The 23,532-nt window shown below is 49.9% G+C and overlaps 1 protein-coding gene across 1 annotated transcript; it reads right to left on the bottom strand.

Moving 5' to 3' along the window:
- Positions 1–1,131: 1,131 nt before the first annotated feature.
- LRRC75B (leucine rich repeat containing 75B) lies at positions 1,132–20,710 on the bottom strand (the record flags this gene model as incomplete). Its single annotated transcript, XM_082293127.1, has 4 exons — positions 1,132–1,654; positions 12,303–12,415; positions 15,279–15,407; positions 20,453–20,710. 4 exons carry the CDS (start codon positions 20,708–20,710, stop codon positions 1,132–1,134), a joined length of 1,023 nt encoding a protein of 340 aa, XP_082149253.1.
- Positions 20,711–23,532: the final 2,822 nt, after the last annotated feature.

The following is a 23,532-nucleotide window of genomic DNA, read 5'->3' as shown; positions in this document are numbered from 1 at the left end:
GCTTCACGCGCATATCCAAGAGAACTCTTTATTATGTTTACATAGAGCATGAGCAATGTGGAAAACACTGGAAATTCTGCATCAGTGGCTTGGGATTTGGACAGCACTGGAAATGGCGATGCAGCTGCTCACGTTGTGTCTGTATTACGAGGTGTGCAATGTGCCACAAGGAGCCAAAGCTTTGCGCTTCCGATTGGGAAGTGCCCACCTCTGGTACATTCACTGCTTGCTCCTCTAGTGTCACAGTCAGGTGCTGAGCTGTCAGCTTTTCCTCAATTTCACTTGGAACTTGCAATTGTAGTACCTTGGAACTTGCAATTTTAGTATGAAAGCACAGTTTTTGAAACCAATCCTACTTATCCCTTCCCTCTCCTCCCCCCTCCTCCCATCCCATCCCAACGCATCCCATCCCCCATGCTCCCACCAACACATACCTCCTTCCCCTCCCTCTCACCCCGGTCACACAGCAAATATCCTGATGCTGCAGTTCCAAGCCATGTGTCCGCCCCAGCCTATGTGATCCAATGGTCTCTGACCAGGTCCCTTTGTTCAGACGTTCATACAAAACACACAATAGGAAAAAAACAAAACAAAAGGAGCCAGACACAAGAGGGAGACACACTGCCGGGCTCCAGCTCTGGCCTCTGAGCCCTTCCACTAAGCTCCACAGCACTAGGCTCTTGGGGTACCTCCTTTCACACTCAAGGCTGCAGGTCCCAAGGTTTCCAAGGTGCATAGGAAAAGGAAGAAAGGAAGTAAACTACAAGCCTGTTTCTGTTTTAGGTTCCCCCCAATTCCTTTCCCTCAACCCAATGGCTACTGGAGGATATTCTTGACTCCGACAGGTCTTTTCCAGTCTTCCAGTGAGACCCTGCCTGGGGACCAGGTTCACTGTAAGTCACTGGTTCCGCTCTGGAACATGGGCAATGGGTTTGGCAGTGAGGGGAGGGAGCGGAGCACGTTGTGGGGGGACAACAGGCTTTTGTCTCACAGCAGGTGGGGGGGAGATGTCAGGGAAGGCGAGAGAAAAGAGCCAAGGGAAGCCAGTCAAGCTGGCCCTCTGCTTGATGTTTGTACTCAAAACTTCTCCTTGGGGTGGCTTCAGTGTGCCAGCGCTGGCCTGTTGTTCAGTCACCTCTCACAGCCCTGCTGAGAAAAAGCACGTGGCGGGGTGCTTCCGGCTGCTTCATCCTCTGGCTGGCTGCCCTCGTGCCCGCCGGCGATCTCAGAGTCGCAGTCAAGCGCCTCATAGATGGTCGGCAGCGTGGTCTGCTGGCTGAGGCGCTTGCGCAGGCCCACGAGCAGCGGCTGCGGCATGGAGGAGACGTCCACGTTGTTGCCGAGGTCAACCCAGGCCAGGCAAGGGAACTTATTCATGTCCTTCATGGTGTCAGTCAGCTCCTTCATGGTTGCCCGCGTCAGCCGGTTGCCGTTGAGGGACAGGTGGGTGAGCTTGGGCAGCGCCCAGAGGAAGGGCAGCAGCAGGCGCACCATGTCATCGTTCAGCTCCGTGAAGCTCAGGTCCACCGAGGTGAGGTGGTCCCCGTTGTTCTGCAGGTAGTAGGCCATGCGGTGGACATCCCGCATGGTCAGGGGGATCCCTGACAAATCCATGGAGTCCTGGCTCACCTTCTTCTGCAGGCTGGTCTTCAGGCTAATGGTGAAGAAAGGGAGGCAGAGAAATCATTAAGGGGAGCACTCCCACCCATCTCACCCAAGTGAGAGAGCACTTGGGACAGGGAGAACTCATTAACAACATGGGCCAGAACGTTAAGCAAAGGGTTAATAGAGCTCACTGGGGAAACAAGCATTTACACCATAACTCAGGGCAGACTGTCCTGGGGCTTTGCTGTGTATTCTCAGCACTTACATATAAACTTTGCCAGAACTGGCTAAACACAGGCCACTGAAGTGTCTGTATTTGCCCGTACAGGCGCTCATGCATAGAAAGCAAAAATAACCAAGGCAAGCAAACTTTCCAAGAGCACTGGTTTACACTGTGTGGGAGGTGTTTGTGAGCCGCCTCTCCAGGTGAATGCCAAGGTCTGTGCTGCAGAGGAGAGCAGTGTTAAACGTCTGAGAAATTGATGTTTTATCAGGAAAACAATAGATCGGCAAACTGCACTCCAGGAATGGATTTACTGCATGTCCCTTTAAAAGTCTTCACAAGCAGCACTTAGTCAGTAAGCAGCACCAGTGGCTGCCTATTTGGGTCTCTGTGGTCAGCAGATCATCTGGGATCTGCTGCAGCTGTGAGAAGGTGGGGAGGGCATAAGGGTGCTAAGAGAGCGCTTTAGCAATTTCTTTTATTGTCTGCCTGGCCAGGGGAGTGGGGAGGAGGTAGGAAAGCTGTGTTGTGAGGCTGCTGGGTATGCAAAAGGAGTGGGGTGTGGAGCTTAATGATGGACTGTGGGTTTGTAAGAGTGCTGTGAGAAGTGGGAACTATGGGGCTACAGGGGCTGCTGGGGGATATATTGCAAAATTGAGTCGAAATGTGTGTTGGTGTAATATAGGAGAACCAAATCCCTTAGTGGAAATTATGTTAATCTTGCTGCTCTTTCAGGCACATCTTGCCTTAAGGACATGGGGGCCCTTGTAGGACCCCCCAGTCATGTACTCAGGGGGTCTTGTAAGTGCCTTATTGAGTTTGGGAGGATCAGGGTGGGTTAAGCATTAACCTTTGAAGGTCCCCACTCTTCCTATCTGGCTCTCTGTAGTGTCCTGCACACCTGTGGCACAGCCAGTCCCTGAAAGCAATGGGTACATGGGGACATGCAATTTCCTCGGAGGAGGCTGCAGCACCGCAGGAGCTCCCATGGCAGGTGAGAATGTCCCTACAAGCCTCAGAATTGCCAGGCTCTGCTGGAGCTGTGCAGAGGATGTGACACTGCTTCTGTAGCTTTGCTTTACATATGCAGTTCATGGCATCCTGGAAATCTCAGCCCTTAATAATCCTCTATAAGCATGTATTGACACAAGGGAGTAAATGTGCACCAGTGCAGGCAACAGCCCTTTGTGGACACATTCAACACTGGCACAAACCTGTAGCTGCACTTCCTTGTAGGACCATGAGGCAGAAAGATCTCATGGCCTGCCCAATCAATTCTTATGCCCACAAATTCCTGCTCTGGGTTTAGCAGTACTTTGCTTAGGCTACTTCTGTGTGTCCTTGTATTTCCTATGGGAATTCACTGTGCAAGGCTGAAACTGTATCTGCAAGCATGTATTTGGACATGGCAGAGAAGTAATAACAGCATGAATTAACTTCTAGTCAGACCTAAAGTATTGTAAGTAAAATGTATTACTTACTAAGTATTTACACATCAGATGACCCACACTAACCTCAGGGGATCACAGGAGGGGCAAGGGGAGCAGTGCTCATCTGTACTGTCAAGCGGCAGAGACTGATGTACTGGTGAATTATAATTGGTTTAAAAGCACGTGAGGGAGGTTGCCAAAGAGCCTTGAAGATGGTTCTTGATACCTCTCCACTATCTGGGCCCCAGAGATGGGATTGTGAAGAATTAATCCACCACACTGCTTGTAGCAACAGTGTAGTTGCTACAGTTCTTTCACCTGCTGTAGCAGCAGTTGTGAACTGTGCATGCTGTGCTCTGGGTAGCACTGGGCAAATCTCCCTTTTCCTGCTAATCCAAGAGATGCTTGAGATCCACCCAGGCTCCCTGGGACCTATATTTCTTCAACTCTCTTGAAAAACAATATGGGTCTTTTGGTATAGCTTGTCACCAATCACTGGCAATGGTGTAGGACAGTCTACCACAAAAGATGGTTCATCTTGTATGAAATCTATCAGGGACCAGCCTCGAAGCTGGAAAAGTCTCAGGTTTCCCGTAGCACAACGAAAGCTATCCTTTTAGCCGTGCTAGGTATTTTATCTGGGTGTTTGATCTGGAGTACTTGTTCTAGCAGAACAGAGCATCCAATACACAGTGAAGGTGTGCATTCATATGGGTCAGGTGAAACAGGCAGAAATGAAATCGAGTGTGAACCTGAGTGCACAGGGTAACTGTCCCCTGTATCCACAAGGGGCTGGTACAAGAGATACAGAAGCCTGCTCTGGCCTGTATGGGTTTAGAATAAGTCTTTCTTGGAAGCATGGGGAATACAGGATATGCAAGCATAGAAAGAAGCCTGTAACTACTTCAGTGCCTGTTTTGTATAAACACAGCCTGTGGCTCCTGGAAATTCTCTTCCCCAGTGCTGTCAAGCTGCAGCAGATTCTGGGTGGGTGGGGGACATAGAAAGGAGATATGAGCATAGGGGCACCTTCCCCAGCCCCAAGCCCTGTCTCAGTCTGTGCAAAGCCTCCTCAGACCTTCCTTTTTATAAAGCTCCAGGGCACAAGCTTAGTTTGGAGTGGGGATGGGAACCAGGCTGGAGTGGGGACCACTGGAGGGCACGTCTGAGCCGGCACCGCTCCCGCTGCCGGCCCTCAGCATTCAGGTGCCGTTTTTCCTGTCGCGTCTGCAGCAGCAGCTTTCTTAACAGGGGGCAAGTTTGAAAGGCTCTTGGGGTCCCCTTTGGAACGACTTGGCTCCGAGTGCAGACAGTGATGACTGAAGGGAAATGTCTGAAAGACAAAAGCAATGTGCTCGTCTGTCCCTGCCCGTTAAGCCTCCCCTCCTGTGACTGCTGCGTGGAGACTGCAGTAATAAGTCACGGATCGTGCTCTCACCAGAGCAGGTACCTTCTGCTGCTCTCCTCAGCAACGAGCCAATACCCCAAGAAGGCTTTAATCAAGCAGACAAATTATCTTACCATAATTTTCCATGATTCTCCAGACTGGATTGCTCCTGGCTGAATGTGCTTAAACCCTCCTGTCCTGTGCCAGAGCCCGCCCTCCCTTCTCTGCTGGCTTGTTTTTCTTTCCTTTCCTGTGTTTTTTGCTGCTTCCTTTTGCCCTCATTGCTGTACCTGCCAGGGTGACTCTGGGCCTCCTGTCTCACGACTGTGGGCTTCTCCCGGGTTTAAGTTGTTCTCTTGCCTATAAAAATGCCTCTTGTAGGGATGTGTCTGTAGGAGCCTCATCCTGGTGGACACAGCCCTATGCTGCAGCCAGGCCCTCAGCTCTCTGGTAAGTGCTGAAGCATGAGATACAACACCCCACGCATGCTGTGAACCCTGGCAGCCTCCTCCTCGCCTCTCTGTGCAGCTCCAAGAGGCACAGCTAAATCCCATCTAGGGAAGGGCATAGAAAAGCTGCCCACTATTTTTATATTGCTTTAGAGGTGAATGTGTCTGCTGTCAAAAAGGAGTCAGGGAGATGTGGGTAGATGCTTTACTCTGAATTATCTGACACTTGGTATTTTTTTTAGCTCTGTTAAGCTCTATTTCTTGGGGGGAGAGGGGCATGATACACAGGGCACCAAGCTCTCAGTCCCTTGTGCAGCAGCTGAGAAAATACTAGGTTTATTTCCAGGGAAATGGGTCATCTATTATCCCCTAATTTCTGCACGTGAAATAGGCTTTAAGATTGCTTCAGCTGCAGAAGTCTTTTTTTCCTCTGTGGGAGACAAAACAGCTACTTAGCAACCTGGCTCTTGATGCCCGTGGGACTTGTGGACAGAGGCTGCAGAGCACGGGGGGCTGGATTAACCTAATGCTTCTGCAACTGGTGCTCGGGGCACATTTGTAATTGAGAGGATTTGCATCTAACAGGGATCTGGACCCTGGATGCAGGGCAGCAGACTGTGTTTGTATTATCTGTAGCGAACTTGGAGAGGAAACAATGCCCCGCTCCCTCAGATGCTGGAGAAATGGCTGCAAGTGCGAAATTCTTGGAAACTTTGAGCAAGAAAAGAGGGCAGTCAGCAGCCCGTCCCCTACTGCCTGCCTGGGGATGCAGCATCCTGTGAGGAATGGTGCTGGCCCAGAGTCCTGTTTATAAGGGATCAGCACTCTGCTTGCAACTGTTGTCCAGCCCTGCTGAGAGATGGGAGCTCTTTGAGGTGCATTTCCCTGTTTGTCATGTGAAAGGTTTTACTTTGCATTGTTCCCAACTCACTTCTTGGGGTCTGGCCTTTCTCCCATGGACAAGCAGGCAGTCTTCCTTTCACCCTCGCTGCCAATTATCCCTTCCCTGGGTGCCAGCTCTACTCTTCAGCAGGCATTACCAGCAGTCTCTAGACTGCACTTTGAGCCTGGCTGTGGAAGATCCACCCTGGATCAGTCCAGACAGAGCAGGGGCCTGAAGGACCTGTGGGTGTCCGGAATCAAAACCCTCTCAGTGAGATATGCAGGCTAGGAAAGAGGTGAAACCATCTTGTGCCTCCCCAGGCTTTATTTTGGGATAAAAATCTTCCTCTTTCCACTAATACTCAGCCACTGTTCCTGCCTCCTGGGAACTCAGCTAGCACAAGCAAATTCAGAGCTGTCTTGGGATGGAACAATTAGGAGACCTGAAATTAATTGCTAGTTGTTTGTCTCCAGGACCTGTCCCAAGGGAACGAACCCTTAGGCCATCTTCCAGGTCCTTCTTCAAGTCCATGAAGTTGCAGGCTCAGCACTTTTTTTTTTTTAATTAGCACTGGATCCCATCTATTTCTTGCTCATCAGCTAAATTCTTTGGTGGCTGGAAGGAAGGGGTGTAATGGCTCCTGACTGTTGCCCTGTTGGGACTTGTAGCAGTCACAGTGGTGTCTGACCTCTTGTTAGTTTTGTGGGGTTTGGAGGAGCTTGTTCAGCCCAAGAATATTTCCTGGAGTCCCAACTCATTTCCTCACCTCCATGCTATGGAGAGAGGCTGGGAGGAGACAGTAAGAGTGAGAGAGAATTTTGCTAATGAGGGGTGCTCACCACTCCACGCCTATTTCTCTGGAGAATTACCAGCTTTCTACCCCTCTGTCTTTTATTTTTATATTAAATTTGTCTCCAAATATAAAACTTGATGCCAGAAATTCCCATTACTGCATATCCCCTCTGTCACTAACAGGCACTGCCAGTAGTGGCTAATTAGCCATGAGTCAGGTATCTCTCAGCTGCTCTTTCTTGCACAGAACCTCAGGCATGTCTGGATGGCTTCCCTGCTTTGAGCAGTGATTTAGGGGATGGATTCTGAGCTTTTTAATTGCCTACTTAGCATAATCTGCTTGCTTCGCTTCCCAGTGGCACAGGGTGCTGCTGTGCAGGGCTGACTTTAGCTGCCTCTAATGCAACATGAAAATGGAAAGAGAAGCCTCAAAAGTACTGACCTAGACTAACCCAACCCCAGCTGATCTGAGGCTGGGGCTGGCCTGGCTGCGAAGATGGAGGCAGTGCACAAATAGATCACTTCCATGAGAAGTCCCTTGGTCACATCTCCATCCTTGAGCCCAAGCTCTTTTGACCAGCTGTGAAGACAAGGCAAAGGTAGCCTTTCTCCTATCCTACTCCCTCTGCAGCTGGGGTGGGACATGCAAATCTGTAGTGTTGATGCAGCTGAATGCCTCTCTCCTCCTGCCTCTGCTGTCATCTTCATTTTGTCCTTGAAGGTGTGTTCAAGAGAGCTGTGAACCCTTGGCCTTCCTCCTCCTGCCACTTGATCTGTCCAAGGCCTTCGGTTGTTTCCCTTCATTATTTAGGCCTATCTTAGCAAAGCAGGGAATAATGCTGCTTCCTTACTGTAAATATCATGTATTGACCTATGTCCTTGTCAGACCTTCAAATGAGTAAGAGTCACAAACGTACAAGGTCTCTGCTGATTGCTTTTAACTACCACCTGCCACCCAGCCTCAGTTACTTCGCTCCTTGTCTCTCCATCCAAGTGTCCTACTTCTGCCTGCCAGCCTTGGCCTTTTTAATCCTGACTCTGACAGGGCAGTGTCAAGCTGCTGGGTGACCCTTTCTGCCGCCTCTGACAGCCTTTCCCAATGTATGGGCCTCTTGATGCTGCTGGGAACCCTCCTCAGGGTAGTGTTTGGGATGAGGATACAATTCCTGTATCTGTCCACAACTCATCCACCAGCTCATGTCCATCCATCTGACATCTCTGTGAGCACCAGCTTCTTGGAAACATTGTGTAGGGCAGTTCCTGTACTCTCATGTGACTATTACCATGTGGCTTTAGTTAACTGACTTGGCTTCCTCTCACTAAAGCAGGAATGATGGTGCCTATTTACCCTGTTGCATAAGGGTGACATGAAGCTGTAATTAATATTCACCTCATGCCATGTGAAGGCTAGGATCTCATCTGCCAGAACTGTCAGCCACAGCCCTGAGTGATGTTTTCAAGGAAAAAAAAAAAGATCTGAAGCCCTTTAGAGCTGTTTCCTTGAAGTCCTCTAGACACAAGCGCTTTCACTGCATTTTAAAAGTGCACCTAATGCCGCAATGTCTGGCCAATGCACATCAATAACAGAAAGGGAGCAATAAGCCCACAAGGGATACTCTGCTCTCCACCCACTTCGGATTAGCCATGATGAAATTCACTCAGATGAGCAAAGTAAAGCTGTGGTGAGATTTGTGAAAAGGAAAGGCCATATGCATGTGGTTTGGGAGTTAACTCCATACACACAACTACCTTTGCTCTTCCAGAACCAGCCACTGTGTGAAAAATCTGGGGGTTCTTTGTCACAATTTAAAGCTGTGTTTACTGCCTGCCTGCTTTGTGGATTCAGGTTTGATCCTTTGCACACAGGAAAGGAAGTAGTTACACTGAAATTGCCAGCTCTGGGGATGATGCAAGTGGAAGATACATTAAGGTTCCCTGACACGGCCTTGCCAAGACAGTTCAGTTGTAATCCACAGCTTCCTGATCACAGTACCAGACTGTGATCCAGCTCTCCAGACAAAGGCTGTCTTCACCTGATACCCTTCCCCCTCTCCGCTCTGAACTGCAGCCCAGTGTGTCTGGCTCTCAAAAAATAATACACCCTCTGGGTCCCACCCTGTTCTGGCAACAGATGGTGACAGTTTTCTTGAATTCAGCATGGCAGGAGGCCCCTGAAAACAAGAATTAATAATATCTAAAAGTTCTGCATCTGTCAAAATGCCAGAGAAGTAGCACTGATAGCCTAAAAGGTCTGTGTCTGTATAAAGGAGCATTTCTTAATCCATTACTCTTTACACACTAAACATCAATTTAATGAGAAAGCGAAGCTGCAGTTATACAACACTCTAGGATGTATTCTGCTCGTTAAGTGGGAGTGATCTATACAACTGTAAAATGGTGCTAAAACAGAATTCCCTCTAGGATATGAAGGACTGAAAATTGTGCAGTAGTTATGCTAGTCCCTGCTGCAGAAATCTTATCCTCCAGCTTTTGAGCTTTTAATTTTAAAACCCCCAGAGTAAATCTGCAAGAGCTTGTCTTCCTAGTTGGTTAGGCAGCCAACCCAAGTAGGGCAGTGCCAGTGGGGTGCAGGCTGTTAGCTGCAAACCTGAGACAGGATTTTGCAGGAAAGGAGAACTGAGCTCCTTCCTTTCAGCATGGCAAACTTGTCTGAGTATCACCTGGGCAGCCGAAATAGTCTCTTTGGGTGACTGCACAGTTGGGACACTGCTAACCCTTCCTTGTACAAGGCATACAGCCACTCTAAGGAGCCCACAGGCATGGATGCAGAGGGAAAACTGCCTCCCAGCTTCACCTTCAGCAGTTCAGTCAAGCACAGAAACCAGACAGAGCCTGGGCTGGATCTCTCCTGCTCCCTCCAGCTGCTGTTGCACTGAGTCCATGGACCTGCAAGGAGCTTTCTCCTTCCATATTTCTGTACAGGCTCTGCCTGTGTACTCAAACAGCAGTGCTTGAAGAAATGTATCTTAACCTTTTTGCTTTACCAGTTCATGTGTGGCTCAGGTTTGTACCTGCTGGATACGGGTCCCACTGAGAGTAGCTGGGGACGTAACTACTGTTTGTCTGTGACCCACTGGTTTGGCAATGGGGACGAACACCTGGTGTATGATCTGACCCCAGTATTGCAGGTCCTCTCCATCTCCCATACCACATCTCCATAACAGCTCAAATGTAATTGCAACCTGGCAGATGCTCCAAGCTCTCTGTGTGGCTAGGCTTGTTAATTATCTCCTGGACCCATCTAACATGCTGCCAGAAAGTAGAAACTGCACTTCAGAGGAGAACAAGGGAGTCTGGCATCAGCTCTATGAAAGACAGATGCCAAAGTCCAGGAGGCTGCAAAAGTGAGAGGAGAATTTGGTTCCTGAATGTGGTCTCCATGCACAGATTCCTCCCTGCTGTCTTTAACCCCCACTAGATTTTAGAAATTCCTTCAAAGTATTGCTGCTACACCCATGCTCTTTACAGGGCCTCAATAGCAGGCAGGATGCAAGCCAAGGGCCCAGGGTTTGAGACATATAGTAAAATACTCCCACTAGCAGACAGAGGGAAGTAGAGAATTTGGATCATGTAAAAACAGCCTGCCCAAACAAACTTGGGCCTTGATATCTCCAAATGAAGCAGCTATTTCTTGCCTTCCTGCTACTGACAACACCCATTTTCTTGCAGCAGCCTCAGATGCCAACTCTGCAGGCGTCTTTTGCTGCAAACTGCAAACCATTTCATCCCCACACTTAGAAGAGGAAGCTCTGCTGTTAAATATTTAATCAAAATTAATTTGTGCCTTATGTAACACATTGTAACTGGGTGTGGTTGCCAGGCAGGGCTGCCTGTTTTAGACCTGTATTTCCCTCCATTGCACATTGCCTTGTTGCCCCCTCCCTGCCTGTGCTCACAGATGTTCTGTACCTGGCCAATACTTCGGGCCTGGCCCCTCTGTGTGGGGTGCTATTGGACCCAGAGCTCTTCCTCTGGCCATAAACCTCCTCTCTGTTGTTACTAAGTGATGAGTTTGCAGCAGTTTGCAGTCCTCTGCTGTCCCCAGGCTGTGCAATCACAGGGAACACTTCCAGTTTGACTGTCCATCCTGAAGTCCAGCCAGAGAAGAGGTTTGCTCTATCTGCAAGCAGGAATATGGAGTCCTGAACTTCTTATCTTTAAGCTTATCTTGGGAGGGGACAGGGATGAGGTCAGAACCGTCATCTATATCCTGCATCTCCAGTATTCTGCAGGATCCTATAGGGAAAATGTCATTGAGTGGGTCTGGAAAAGGAGTCGCTCAGCTCTGAAACCTGTCTTGTTCGGTGCTGTGGTTGCTACCTGCAAAGCAGCACAAACAGTCCTGCCCTGTGGGGTGCTGGGGGTGACAGCATTTGGGGTGCTTATGGTCGGTGGCAAAGTGGGGCTAAGGGTACAAGAGGCAGATGGCCTGGAAATCATGGTATTAGGGATTTTATTCCTTAAGATGAACTGGGAACCTGCCTCTGAGTCAGAATGAAAGGTATGATGGAAATGTCAATTCCCATGGGGGATTTTAAGTTGCTGGCACACACATCAAAGACCAAAAGCATCAGAAAAGCCCAAGGCCTTTCTCAGAGTGCTGCTGATTTGGCATTTCTTTATATCCAATCCTGCATTTATTCCTGTGAAGCTAATGGGGCTGACATGAGCTCTTTTCTTAGTCACTTCTCTGTCTTTTCTTCAGCAGTGGTGATCTGTGTCAAAGGAACACGGTTTGCTCAAAGAAAATGAGGAGAGAAGGGGTGGATTTAAAAGAAGTGGGGATTGCTTTTTATCTGGACAGAAAAGGCAGCAAGTGTCAAGGAGGGAACAAGTGTGGATGTCTGAATATGCTTCTAGTAGTGAAAAGCAGCTGCCATCCAGTAGCTGTCAGTGGGCCAGCATGGTCTGAGCTGGGTTCTCTGTGCATCTGCACCATCCCAGAGCCCTCTCCAGGTGGTGGCAGAGAAGTGGGAGGTAAGAAGGATGCTTACCTCTCTGCCAGCCACCCCAGAGTGGTTCCTGCTGAATGGGGTGATCAGCTGGTGGTAGTGCCTCGTAATGGGACACTTTTCCCACTGTCAGGGAAGCTTTAAACAAGGACAGGGTGTGATGCAGAGCCAGGAACGGCTCAGTTTGGCACGTGGGTGTTTTTGCAGGCTTCCAGCCCTGGCCATGCTCCCAGGGCCAAACACCCTGCAAGCCCTGCAGGAGGGTTGTCTGTGCTGTGCACTCGGGGGGATTGATTTCAGTGCACTTTGGAGAGGGTGAGGAACTGTAACACCACACAGAAAGGAGCAAATGGCAAAACAGATCAAAGAGAGAGGTGTTGGGGCTGACCCTGCTGGGGTTTTGGGAGAAGTTGAACAGCAGCTGCTGTGCACTGTTTTCAGTTCTGCCTCTCTCTGAGGAGGGTAGTGGTGGCAGACTGGGATGGTGCTTGGTTGCAGCACTGTTTGCCCAGGCAGATCCCTCTCTGTGCCCATCCACACGGGCCCTGCCAGGTTCTTACCACACTTGGGACTTCCTGCGGGGCATCCCATGCCGGTGCCATTTCGAGTGCGGGGTTAGGTGGTAAATCAGCTGCCTGCAGATCCTGTCGGAGGATTTCCAGGGGTCGTATTCCTGAAAGCAAAGGGACAGCTTAGACTCTGCCTGCACAATAGCAGAACATGAGAAAAGGAGGAGGGCAGAGGAAGATGGGAAAGGAATAAAGATGATAGTGGAGCAGGGGCATGCATATAAGGGAGGAGATGAAGAGAGAATGAAAGAGGAATGGTGAGAAGGCCCGAGATGCCTATGCCACATGCCAACTCCTCCTGGGGTGGAGGAGGAGCAGTTGGAGTTCTGTACTACCAGGAAGAACCCCAGCCCAGCCAGCATGTTCCTGCCCAGAGTGGGGCTACAATTTCACACCCCACCCAGGAGCAAGTGAAACTCAGAAGAGGGGTTCATTTTCCAGGGCTGCGGCAGGGGTGGCTGACAATGCTCTGTTGCAGGGATCCCTACACTGCCAACTCCTTGTGTTACAGGACAGTACTAGATTTCTAGTAATTACCTTGTTGCCATGCTTCCCCAAACTCTGTCTCTGGACCGACTATCTGCTACCCTCATGTGGAAAGGTCAGTAAGCCATCCCTGAGGTGCTTCCACGACCTCCTATGCTCTAGCTGGGAGGTGTCATGACAGGCAACTTTGGCAACTTCCCCATAGCCCATCTTACTTCCTTGTAGTTCACTCTGCTCCCGGAGGTTTGAGTTTGGGAGCTTCCAATGCCAGCAGTTCCCTCCTGCCCCTGCAGTAACTCATCAGGAAAAGAGGGCACCCAGATGATTGCTGCCTTCCTGGGTTATTTTTTGTTCTTTAGTGCCATGACTTGGAACAGAACCTCTTCCTCTGGTGAAACAGAATGGCAAATGGCAGCTGCTGAAGGCTGGGACTTCTGCCTTGTCTATTGTATTTTCCAGTTGCTGACAGACACTTGCATTCCCACCCCTCAGACGTCCAGCCATGGTGCAACATGTGCATTTAGGGAATTGACAGGTAAACACCCAGTAAAGCTGTCAGGGAATGCACTGATTTATTCCTTACTGCAAGCAGTTAAAGCGCTGCACTGGGGGCCAACAGCTGCACTGTGACTTTCCTCAGCAGTCCCTGAATCAGCTGAACTCTCCAGGGATGCACTGCCAGCATGTGGCAGTTCTCCTGTGCCAAGGGGAGGGGGATCCCAGCCTTATGCTCAGCTGAGCATTCCCTGATCCCCATCCCAGCTTCCCTAGGTACCCCACAGGGACTGGCCCATGCCTTTAGCTTAGGTGCCTTGTTCTAGACTACTCCTGTGCTGGCAGAGCTGCAGCTGGCACTCTGCTGTCACCTACCACAGCAAACCTCTCCAAGTGGGTGCACGTGCACACCAGGCTCCAGTACAGCAGCTGGCACAAAGCTCTGTGAGCGATTGTTGGCTCACAGCTAAGAGTTACCCTCCTGTTCTTTCCTGTGTCCTCACTGATTTAATTTCCACTGACAGACTGGGAATTGCACTCAGCCTGCTTGCCTGTAATGCAGTTACACCCACCAGATGCTCAGCCAGGGTCAGAGAGGGGACGTGGTCTGGCATTGTTCTGGGAAGGGTGCGTGTGCTGTAGGTACTGAATTCTACAGCCACTTAACTAAACTTCTGTTGCCTTGGAAGGGCAGCTCAGGTGCTCAACATCTTCCTTAGGAATGGGGAAAATAATTTCTTATGTAATGGTATGTGTGTCAGTGCATCCATAAGGCATGAAACTAGAGTGGAGGTATAAGCAGGTGTATAAAAATGGTAATGTGTTATCTGCCAAACACATGGGTACTGGATTAGGATAAGATCCCCTCCTGCTGCCTGCCCTGAGGGGCACTGCACAGCACAGGCTTGGAGATGATCTGGTAGCACAGCTGGAGATGAGGTCAAGTGAAGTGTGGTTAAAGAGATACTACTGCTACAACCCACCCCTTCCTTATACGAATTACACAGATATTACACTTGGAAAGATTTTTTTTTTCAGGCTGTGCTGCAGCCCAATAATAATGATTAAACTTTGGCTAAATGTAGTTTGTCTATTGAGACATGACTGGTTAATTGTTATCAGTGAGCCTCAGGAGAGGGCAGAACAAGGTTAGAAATGCCACTAATCTACACCAGGCATTCGCTGTATTCTCTGGGGCACTGCTGCTTGCTCTGAGCTGTGTGTACTTAATATTTCTCTTTGAATAAAGCAATTCACTCTATTCCTCTCCTTGTAAAGCAAACATGACACTTGCCAAGCCTAATGAGCAAAGGGATACATTGCAAATCCAAGTGCCTGTGGTGGCAAAGGGTAACAGAAATAGATGCTGGTGTTGCAGTGGGACTGGGACATCTGTGATGTTTGTCTGTCCTCAGCCCTGCCTTTCTGTCTCTGCTCTCCTCATCCTCTGAAGGAAAGTGCTGGAGCATGCAGGGACCCTGTGCATGTAACACATTTACTTCTTGAACCCCAAATGGCAATATATTCCTACAGCACCATCCACCTGGGGAAATCTGAGAGTTTATGGGGGGAAAAAATGCTGGGTTGGGGTAGTTACATAAGGCAAAGGGCCCAGGAGGAGAGAAGTGGTTTTCCTGCAGAGATCTCCATGAGCCTCCCATGAGCTCTAGTTGCTTTGAACCCCTCTGATACCAGTGATTATGGCTCTCTGCCCTGTCACTGAGTTTACTATGGGCACAGAAAGTCATTTCCTAATTTCTGTGCACATAACCATCCCCTCCTTCAGCTGCATTCATGTTCTGAGATAGTTTTAACTGATTTTTACAGAAATATGCCCCCCAACCCATATGCTGCCACTCCCAGGGCACACACTGCCTGGCTCTGGAGGATTGATTGCAGGGCACCACTCAGCACCAGCTGCCCCAGTAGGGCTCTCTGCATCAGTGCTGTGCCATAAAGTGCTCACTGAATTGAGGGAGAATTCACCTTTTTGGGACACTGCAGATCTCTAGCAAGGCTCATCAGCAGGTCATGGGAGATGGGATCCACCAAGTTGAGGAAAGTTGCATTTTTGTAGAGCACTTCATTGAGAAATGTTCCTTCCAGTCCTAGGTCCTACAACAAAAATGGACAGTCAGATACACAGGCTTCCTCAGAGCTATATCCATGGGATGTTCTGAAACCAGAAAGTAAATCTGATGAGATGCCAGCTGGATGCCCAGTACAGGAAATTATCCAGCAGAGGTGAAGCAGCCGTGTCTGACCCAGCATTACTGTGCTGGGGGGTGCAGGCAGCCAGAGAGCTGAATGAGATGCGGTGTTAATTTGAGCTAGTCAGCCTTGGGCTGACCACCTTATTTCCACCTACCACAGGAAGGTGATAATTCTATCATTATCATTTCCAGGCTGGCTGGAGCCTGGAGAGAATTAACTTCAGAGAAACACAGTTTTGTCAGCCTCTATGTGTGAATCTGCTGAAGAAGCCAAGCAGAAAGGCTGGCTCTAAAGCTGCTTCTCCAATCTCGGCTTTTCTGGAAGAATCAGACCTTTCTCAGGTATTTAGATGCTGCCATACACCCTGGTGGTGGCTGGCTGAGCAGAAGTCCTGTCCATCTGCATGAGTTTAGCTGTGCTGTGAATTTCTCAGTAAGCACTAAGCACTGGCAGTATGGGGCGTAATGGTAAATTTAGAGGTGGCTTTACACCACAGTAAGAGGAACTCCTCTTCCTGTCTTCCACGGGAACATTAGGGGAACATCTGTGGTCCATGCAATTTATCTGTGTGGACCAGGGGATGGGGCAGCTTTGGAGGAGACCTCAGCATCTTTGGGAACAAAAAGCCTCCCCAGGGCCAGATGAATGATACTGCAAAGAACTAAGCTGTTTCTTGGTAAGAGGAAAGCAAAGAGCTAATATATTGACACGGTTATTACAATCAGGAGGTACCACAGAGCTGTGGAAAACAAACAAAATAAAAAAAATGTGGGAAAGAGAGATCACATATTCACATGAAAGTACCACATGGGCAAAAAAAAATACCCTAAGAGTAGAAATGTAGAACAGAAAAGCTCCCTAGTAGGGATAGTGCTGGGTTTGATTCAGTCAATAAGGAGGGCTCAGCTGAGGGAGGAAACAAGTCTTTTCCCCATTCTGTATGCGGCTGACAGGAGAAATGAATAAGCAAATGGGTGCCCCATATGTTCACACTGCTCTACTGAGCGTGTGCTTCAGGCACCACCCAGTGACTGAGAGCTAAAAAAAAAAGTGGAGTGACAGGGGGAAAAAAAGCTGGATGTATGCACATACATCACCAACAGGGATAGAGCCGTAGCTGGCAGAGGTTTGGGATCTTAACTCTAAGCACCAATCAAAGCCAGTGCTGTATCCTGCTCTGGATAAGCTGGATTGAGCAGAAAGCACAATCCCAAAGAGACCCTGGCTATAGAGACAGAAAGGGAGAATAAATTAAATACTTTACAGCCCCATCACTCTGGGTACACAAATGACACCCATAAGTAACCAAGGAACCCAAGCAGTGGATCAGTCCTGAAGGACGGACAGCCACAGCTGGATATGGGCCAGGAGCCTACCAAGGCATCATGCCAGTGTCTCCCTTAACCATAAGGCTTCAGGGAAATGGAGCCTCCTACGTCAACTGTAATGTGCACAGATGAAGAAGGCTGCTGTGAGGATGCCATGGCTGGGCATGCAGCAGTAGATGTCAGAGCAGTAATTAAACTCCCCCAGTTGGAGCTATACCATTAAGATGAATCTGCATTCCCATTATAAATCCTGCCTGCGAGGGTTCTGTAAGTAATATAGCTGTAAATATTCACTTCACATTGATATTCCATAAATTCTTAGCCCAGAGGCATTTTCCAGTTCATCTTACTTATTTCCCTATGTCCCTCCCTCTCTCTCATTTCTTGAAAAAATTTGTATCACCTAGAGGGTGGCTGCAGACAGCAGAATATTGTAACTCTTGCCAGTTCAGTTGGCTTAGTGGTGTTGTCTTAAAAGTGACACTTTGCCATTGTCTCAGCACAGAGAAAACAGATTACACCAGACTTCTTGCTGGTGTAAGTCTACTGTCTCCCTGGGCTTCAGCTGAGTGATGCCCACCTCGATCAGCAGGAAAGCTGATCTGGCTTCTGCTGGTGGGCATTTCTAGGGCTCATGTCCAATTGTTCATGTACAAAGCATGTGTGCACCTGAGGTTTGCAGTTGTTATCCATGCAGTCTTCTAAAATGCTGGGATCTCACATCTCTGTTAGTGGATCTGCTTCTGCCTGGCTTGCTTGCTTTACATTATCGTACCCTCTGAATATCCTAGGAATAGCCTGCAGCCTTTTGAAGTCTGCAGACCACAGGTGAAAAACCACTGGCAGATACATCAGTAGGGTACACCTGCAGGGCTGGGCAAGCAGTGTGTGTGCTGGGAACAGCAGGAGGTGTACATGGGATCCCGTGTCCTCCAGTCCTGGCTGCGCTGTCTGCTCTCCTGAGGAGGCTGCAATTGCAGTCCCACCATTTCTCTGCCTTCTCTCGGGTGTTTGCACACTGGCCCAAGGCACAGTGACGAGGTGTGGTGTTAAATATTCTCCCTGTCCACTAGAGTGAACAAGGTATCTGTCTTTTTACAGGTAACAAACAGACCCTCACTGGGACACATTAATCCGTGACTCCTAAGAGTGTGATACTGCCAAGGTAAGGAGGGACATGCTGGGGACCAAGCTAAGGAGTGAATTTAGTTGTGGAGTGAGGAAAATTTGTAAATTAGAAAAAAGGCTGATCTGAAGCTGACGTTGGACATGTGAGGAGAACTGGTGGTGATTGTATGACCCCAGACTGGGTGACAGTTGGGGGTGTGGTACTTAGTGGTGTAAACCTCTGTCTCTGAAACCTCTGAGCACTCAGTGAACCAGAGGCTTTTGGGTGTTGCTGGATGGGTTCCCATCTTGTTTGGCAGAAGATGTTGTGATTACAGAATGCATGTCCCACTGTTCTGTTGTGAGCAGATGGATAGACAGTCACTGTTTCAACATGGACAGGCAGAGATGGGGACCAGGAGTAACATGGGGAACTGGAAAGGCAGCAGGCAAAATGTGAACGTTCAGGACATGGTAATTCTCAAGCACAGATGTGGGGAAGCCAAGTGTTTAACTGATCCTGAAAGCAGCTTAGAAGCGACCCTCCATTCCATATGGCCCTGTGACTTAGTACTCAAACCCTGTCTGTTCACAGATGGACCTTCTGGAGATCTCCAGGGTCTGTGGAGGGTTTCAGTGCTTCAGTCTCCAGGAGAGGTGCTGAGCACTATAGAAAATGACATTCTGTAATTCTGGCCTCTGGCACACCTGAGTAAAGTCTGTTCATGTTACATCGCCACGTCCATGAAGTGAGTGGTTCCCTCTCTTTCTTCACAAGCTTCTTGCAATAGCACCTCTCCAAAACTGTCTTTGAAATCTTATTCAACCCTTTTCTGCCATACTGGTGCACACATAGAGGCTCTCTGCTTTGAGTTTATCTGTCTACACATGTGGCAAGAAGAGTGTGGTGCTGGTAACAATCTTCAAGTGAATGCTAAAGTAGTGGACAGGAAAAGCAGAGATGTAATTTTTGGTCCTATATATTCTTACTTGTGAGTGTGCAACTTGCTGGTAATCCAGGGCAGTGACCACCACTCTCGTGACGCCTGAAGTGGCCACCTAAAAACAGAGGCTAGACAAGAGTAAGGGAATAAAGGTAGGTATTTATTTGAAGGGCCTTCAAATGTACACCCTGGGGAGTCCAGAGGCTACTCCCAAGATGGACCCGAGTCACTAGTTCTTCACACTTTTATAAGTTTGGTCCATTTGCATATCAGGATCAATTCTCCAATTACAACCCCAGTTAATGATGTAACTACCCCAGGTTTACGCTCCTCTTCAGATGTTAGTTTACAGATTTTGGGCCTAGGATAATCTGTGTGTCCTTGGAGAGCAAGCTTGGAAAGGCTAACCAGCATGAGAGAACAGCAGCTAACAGGCCACAAGAGACCCCAGAGGTACACACCAAGCAGTACAGGATTTGAAAAATATAAAAGTTAAAACCTAAGGCATCATTCGAATGTGTTGTAAAACCCTGGACATGCAGAGCAGACAGGGCTGTTCATGCAGCTCCCTGCAGCTGGTAGTGTGGGTGAACAAGCATCCAGTGAGCCAGTCCCTGCTCCACTGTACTCACACCCAAAAGTTACTTGCTACTAAGGCAAGAAATAATGTTTGTTCCCAAGATGAAGTAGATTGTTATCTAATGAAGCAACATGATAAGCTACAAACTGGTGGTGCTTTATGTCCACATCAGAGGTGGATTTTGTCCCTTGTGCTACCAATCACAGAGTTGCCTGCAGTTTGGGGCAGCTGAGTTTGGCTGGAAAGTGATGGTAGCAGTGAGCGATGGAGGAGATGGCTCTGTTCCAGCAGCAGGGCTCTGTCCTCAGCATCAGTTTGGCACCGCACTGTCTGCACACTGGCTTTTCTGTTCCTGAATGGCGGCAGACAGAAACATGCTCCCACTGATACACTGACCCCTTTACCCTCTCCTCTCAACCTCAATTGTCCCAGAGGTGCCCTCCAAAACCATTCTGGGTTTTCCCAGACATATCTCAGCCAGTCTGGCTGAGTGGGCATAATGGGATGTGGTGGCAGTGGCTTTTTTCTGGGGGGCATCAATCCTGAGCACACCCAGGGACTGGCATGAAGGGGTGTGGATGAGCACAGCCCAAGCTCGGACCCCCTTTTCCTGCGTGCAGCACAGCCCTCCTCACAGCACCCTCCCAGCCCCTCTCTCTGCCCCCGGCAGTCGAGCCAGGTGCCCCTCGCCCAGGCTGGGCGTCGGGGAGGTGGCTGATGTCGCCTGGCGTGGTGGGGACCGAGCGGGGAAAGGACCGGGGCACGGAGCGGAGAAAGGCAGCACAAAGAGCCCCGCCAAGGAGGACTGCAAACCCCTACACCGCGGCTCCCTGCGCCAGAGCGCCGGGCGAGGGCTGCAGCCCCCGGCCCCGCACGGCCCTTTGTCCCTGCCCTGCCCTGCCCTGCCCTGCCCTGCCCCGCCCTGCCCTGCCCTGCCCTGCCCTGCCCCGCCCCGTTGCCCCGGGCCCGCATCCCCGCAGCAGGTACCTTCCTAAGCAGCCGGAGGATGTGCACGGCGTGCTCCCGCTTGTGCTCCCGGATGGTGGCCTGGATCTCCCGCAGCCACCCCACCCGCCGCACATAGGGCGCAGGCGAGGCTTTCCGCAGCACCCCGGGCAGCTTCTGCGGGTGCAGGAGCAGGGAGGAGAGGTGGAAGTCTCCCCAGCCGCTCTCCAGCCTGCCGAGGCAGGGCTCCTCGCCACTCTCCTCCTCTAGGCTGCTCTGCCGGCTCAGCCGGGAGCCCATGGCCGCGCTCCGGACCGGGCGGGCGCCGGGCTGTGGGCCGGGGGAGGCGCCGGGGAAGGCGGGGGGTGCGGGCTGCCCCGCCCGGCCGGCCCCGCCCCGGCTCCCCGTGCTCCCGACGTTCCCGCAGGAGCAACGCCCCGGGGGTCTGGTATTGCGGGGCTCCGTGCTCGGCACCCGCCTCCCTGGCGGCCGGGCAGCCCCGCTGCCTCTGCCCCCGAGGCGCCTTCTCCTCCTGGGTTTGTTCTGCCGGGAGATGCTCGGTGGGGAAAACAAAGAGAGACGCGGATGCTGCCGAGACTGCTCCTTCCATCCAGGCATTTTGAGGAGCTTTTTTATTCCTGGACAAACTCTTTGAACATCGCAAAAGGTTGTCTAGATTAATAATAGTTCAAAACACACCATCTGGCAGTGACTGCTTCTGTGGGCTGTGTTTTCTATCAGTCTGCTGTTGATCCCAGAGGAGGTGTTTTACTAATCTAGAAAGTGGTAGGAATTTTGCCCACCACCCATCATCTGCAACTGATAGTACGATGCTGGCACTGTTCCTTACCTGCTGTGGGTAGAACTGTTTTCCTTGTATGCATTCTTCCCTCCTCCAGCAGTGCACAGCAAGTTTAGCACATGCTTTTCCTCAGACAGAATCACTGCCATCCAACAGGATGGTAAAAAACAAAGCCTGGATCCCATCTCCAGCCACCGAGATTTTGCAGGCAGCTCAATCATGCTCCCAGTATAACCAGTGGCTCAGCCTGACCTACTTTTTTGGAATTGGTGCCATAAGCTTGCTTCTATCACCACAGTGAGCCCAGGTGCCCATGGCAGACTGTGAGTCATGCACACGGAGCAGGGGTGTCTGGTAGCTGTAATGTGAAGGCACATAGCTATAGGAGCAACCTGGAGTTCTCACTGCTTTGTGCATCCGTAGACAAGTATCATCCAATGCATCTGTAGAAGAATGTTGTGGCTACAGAGCACAGAGTCAGCAAGGATAATTATCTTTCTCAACCTTCCTCTGAGCCATGAATGGGGATGAAGATGTGGATGCTTTGCATCATGACAGCCTCTTTCAAATATTCTACTGGTGACCCCTGTCTGGCTTGGAGAGACAGAGACAAAAAGGGGCTGAACTCTAAAGCAGCCTGGCTAACACGTTAATTTTGTCACAGTGTTTGTGCAGCTCTCTAACCACGGTAGGCCAGATTCTGAAGGCCCTTCTCAGATTTTTACTGATGCTTGATCAGACAAAAGCCCTGACTGTCCATCTTCCCGTTGGTTCCCTCTCTGCTCTAAGCACCTGCATGGGGGAAATTAGCATCAACAGATCTTGAGATATGGCTGAGGCTGACTCAAGCTAATCCCATTTGGGGGAAGTAGATGCTGAGTAAGGACTTTTGGATCTGGTCAGAGAGCTTTGAGAGAGGCTGGGTCAAGAGAAAATCACTCCTATGGGTTGCAGTTACAGCCACAGAATTGTCACTGGGAGCAAAGGGAAGGACCAAAAGTGCTGGAGCCATGGGTAAAGGTGTCAGAGGAGGGGTGCACAATGGCCTTTCCCTACTGTCTGGCAGCTGAACAGGCTGCCACAGATCTGTGCTCCTGCCTGCTCTGCTCTGAGTGCCGCTGAAAGGAGCAGCAGCGATAGTAGGTTTGGAACCAAAGGATCAGTTTATCGGCAGAATGGCTTTGTGTAGCTCAATTGTCTCACACCTTATCTCTGAGAGTCAGAAGGAAACACAATCTGCAGTTTACTTGTCCTGGGGATGAAACCGGCTGGATTGTTCTGAGGCAGTGGGAGAACCAGGGCACACGAGTGGCTTGGAGGATGGCACCGTTACCGGGATACCCACTCCTCTGCATGTGACTTGGAAATATCCTGGTACAGAGCAAATCCTCTTAACAAACAAACAATTGCAGGGGCAGTTCAGCTGTCTCTCGGTTGTGCTTTAGCAACACTTTAGGGAACACTACAATAGCATGGATAATAGGAGCTAATGAGAAACACACCAGTGCTCCACTTGGCTTCACTGAAGGAGAATGCCTGGCCAGCAGCTCTCTGTAGACTGAGATAATCCTGCCCTATCTGTGTGTGCTTTCAAAGGGCACATGACAGCGAGTGGATGTACCTCTATAGCTGAGATGGTCAGCAAGGGGAGGAGGCAGGAGTTTGTCTGGAAAGAGTGGACTCTTCTGTCAGTCTGCACCCTCTGGTCTTAATGCAACCCTAGGAGAGACCAGCATCTAACTGCTGAGATGAGCATGCAAGACCTGGGAGATACCAATCTACAAGAGTGTCCCCACCTTTCCTTTCATCTCTGCTGCAGTGTCAAGTACACCGGTAAACTTTACATAGAGATAGATCAAGTCATGAGCTTGTTTGGTACAACAGAGTGGGAACTGTGGGGTGTCTCACAACGACCACAAGCTGTGGGTTTGAGACTTGGAAATCCCATCCCAGTGGATATTTTAGCATATCCCAGAAGGATGTTATCTTGTTTCTAAACTGAATGCAGGGTACATGGTGCTGCCAACTGCATCTAGCTGGGTGCAGCATGACTGAGTCAATTTTACCAAGAATTGCTCCTAACATGAGAAATGGGAAAAATAGAAAGCAAACAGAGATCCTTTCACTATTCACTCAAATTCTGTGCTATAAGCACATCTCCCTGTTGTCACCCAAGTGCCCAGGAATGGGAATGTTCCCAGTTTCTAGTCTTTCAGGCAAGTAAGGAGAGCTCAGATCAGTGCCAACACAGAAGAACAACTGTACTGGATCAGAGCACAGGTCTCTTTCCCCTGGGATCCTCAATTAGCAGTGGTTAATG

This window comes from Coloeus monedula, assembly GCF_965178545.1.
Source record: "Coloeus monedula genome assembly, chromosome: 18".
NCBI classification, from domain to species: Eukaryota; Metazoa; Chordata; class Aves; order Passeriformes; family Corvidae; genus Coloeus; species Coloeus monedula.
This window is presented reverse-complemented; position numbering and strand designations above follow the sequence as displayed.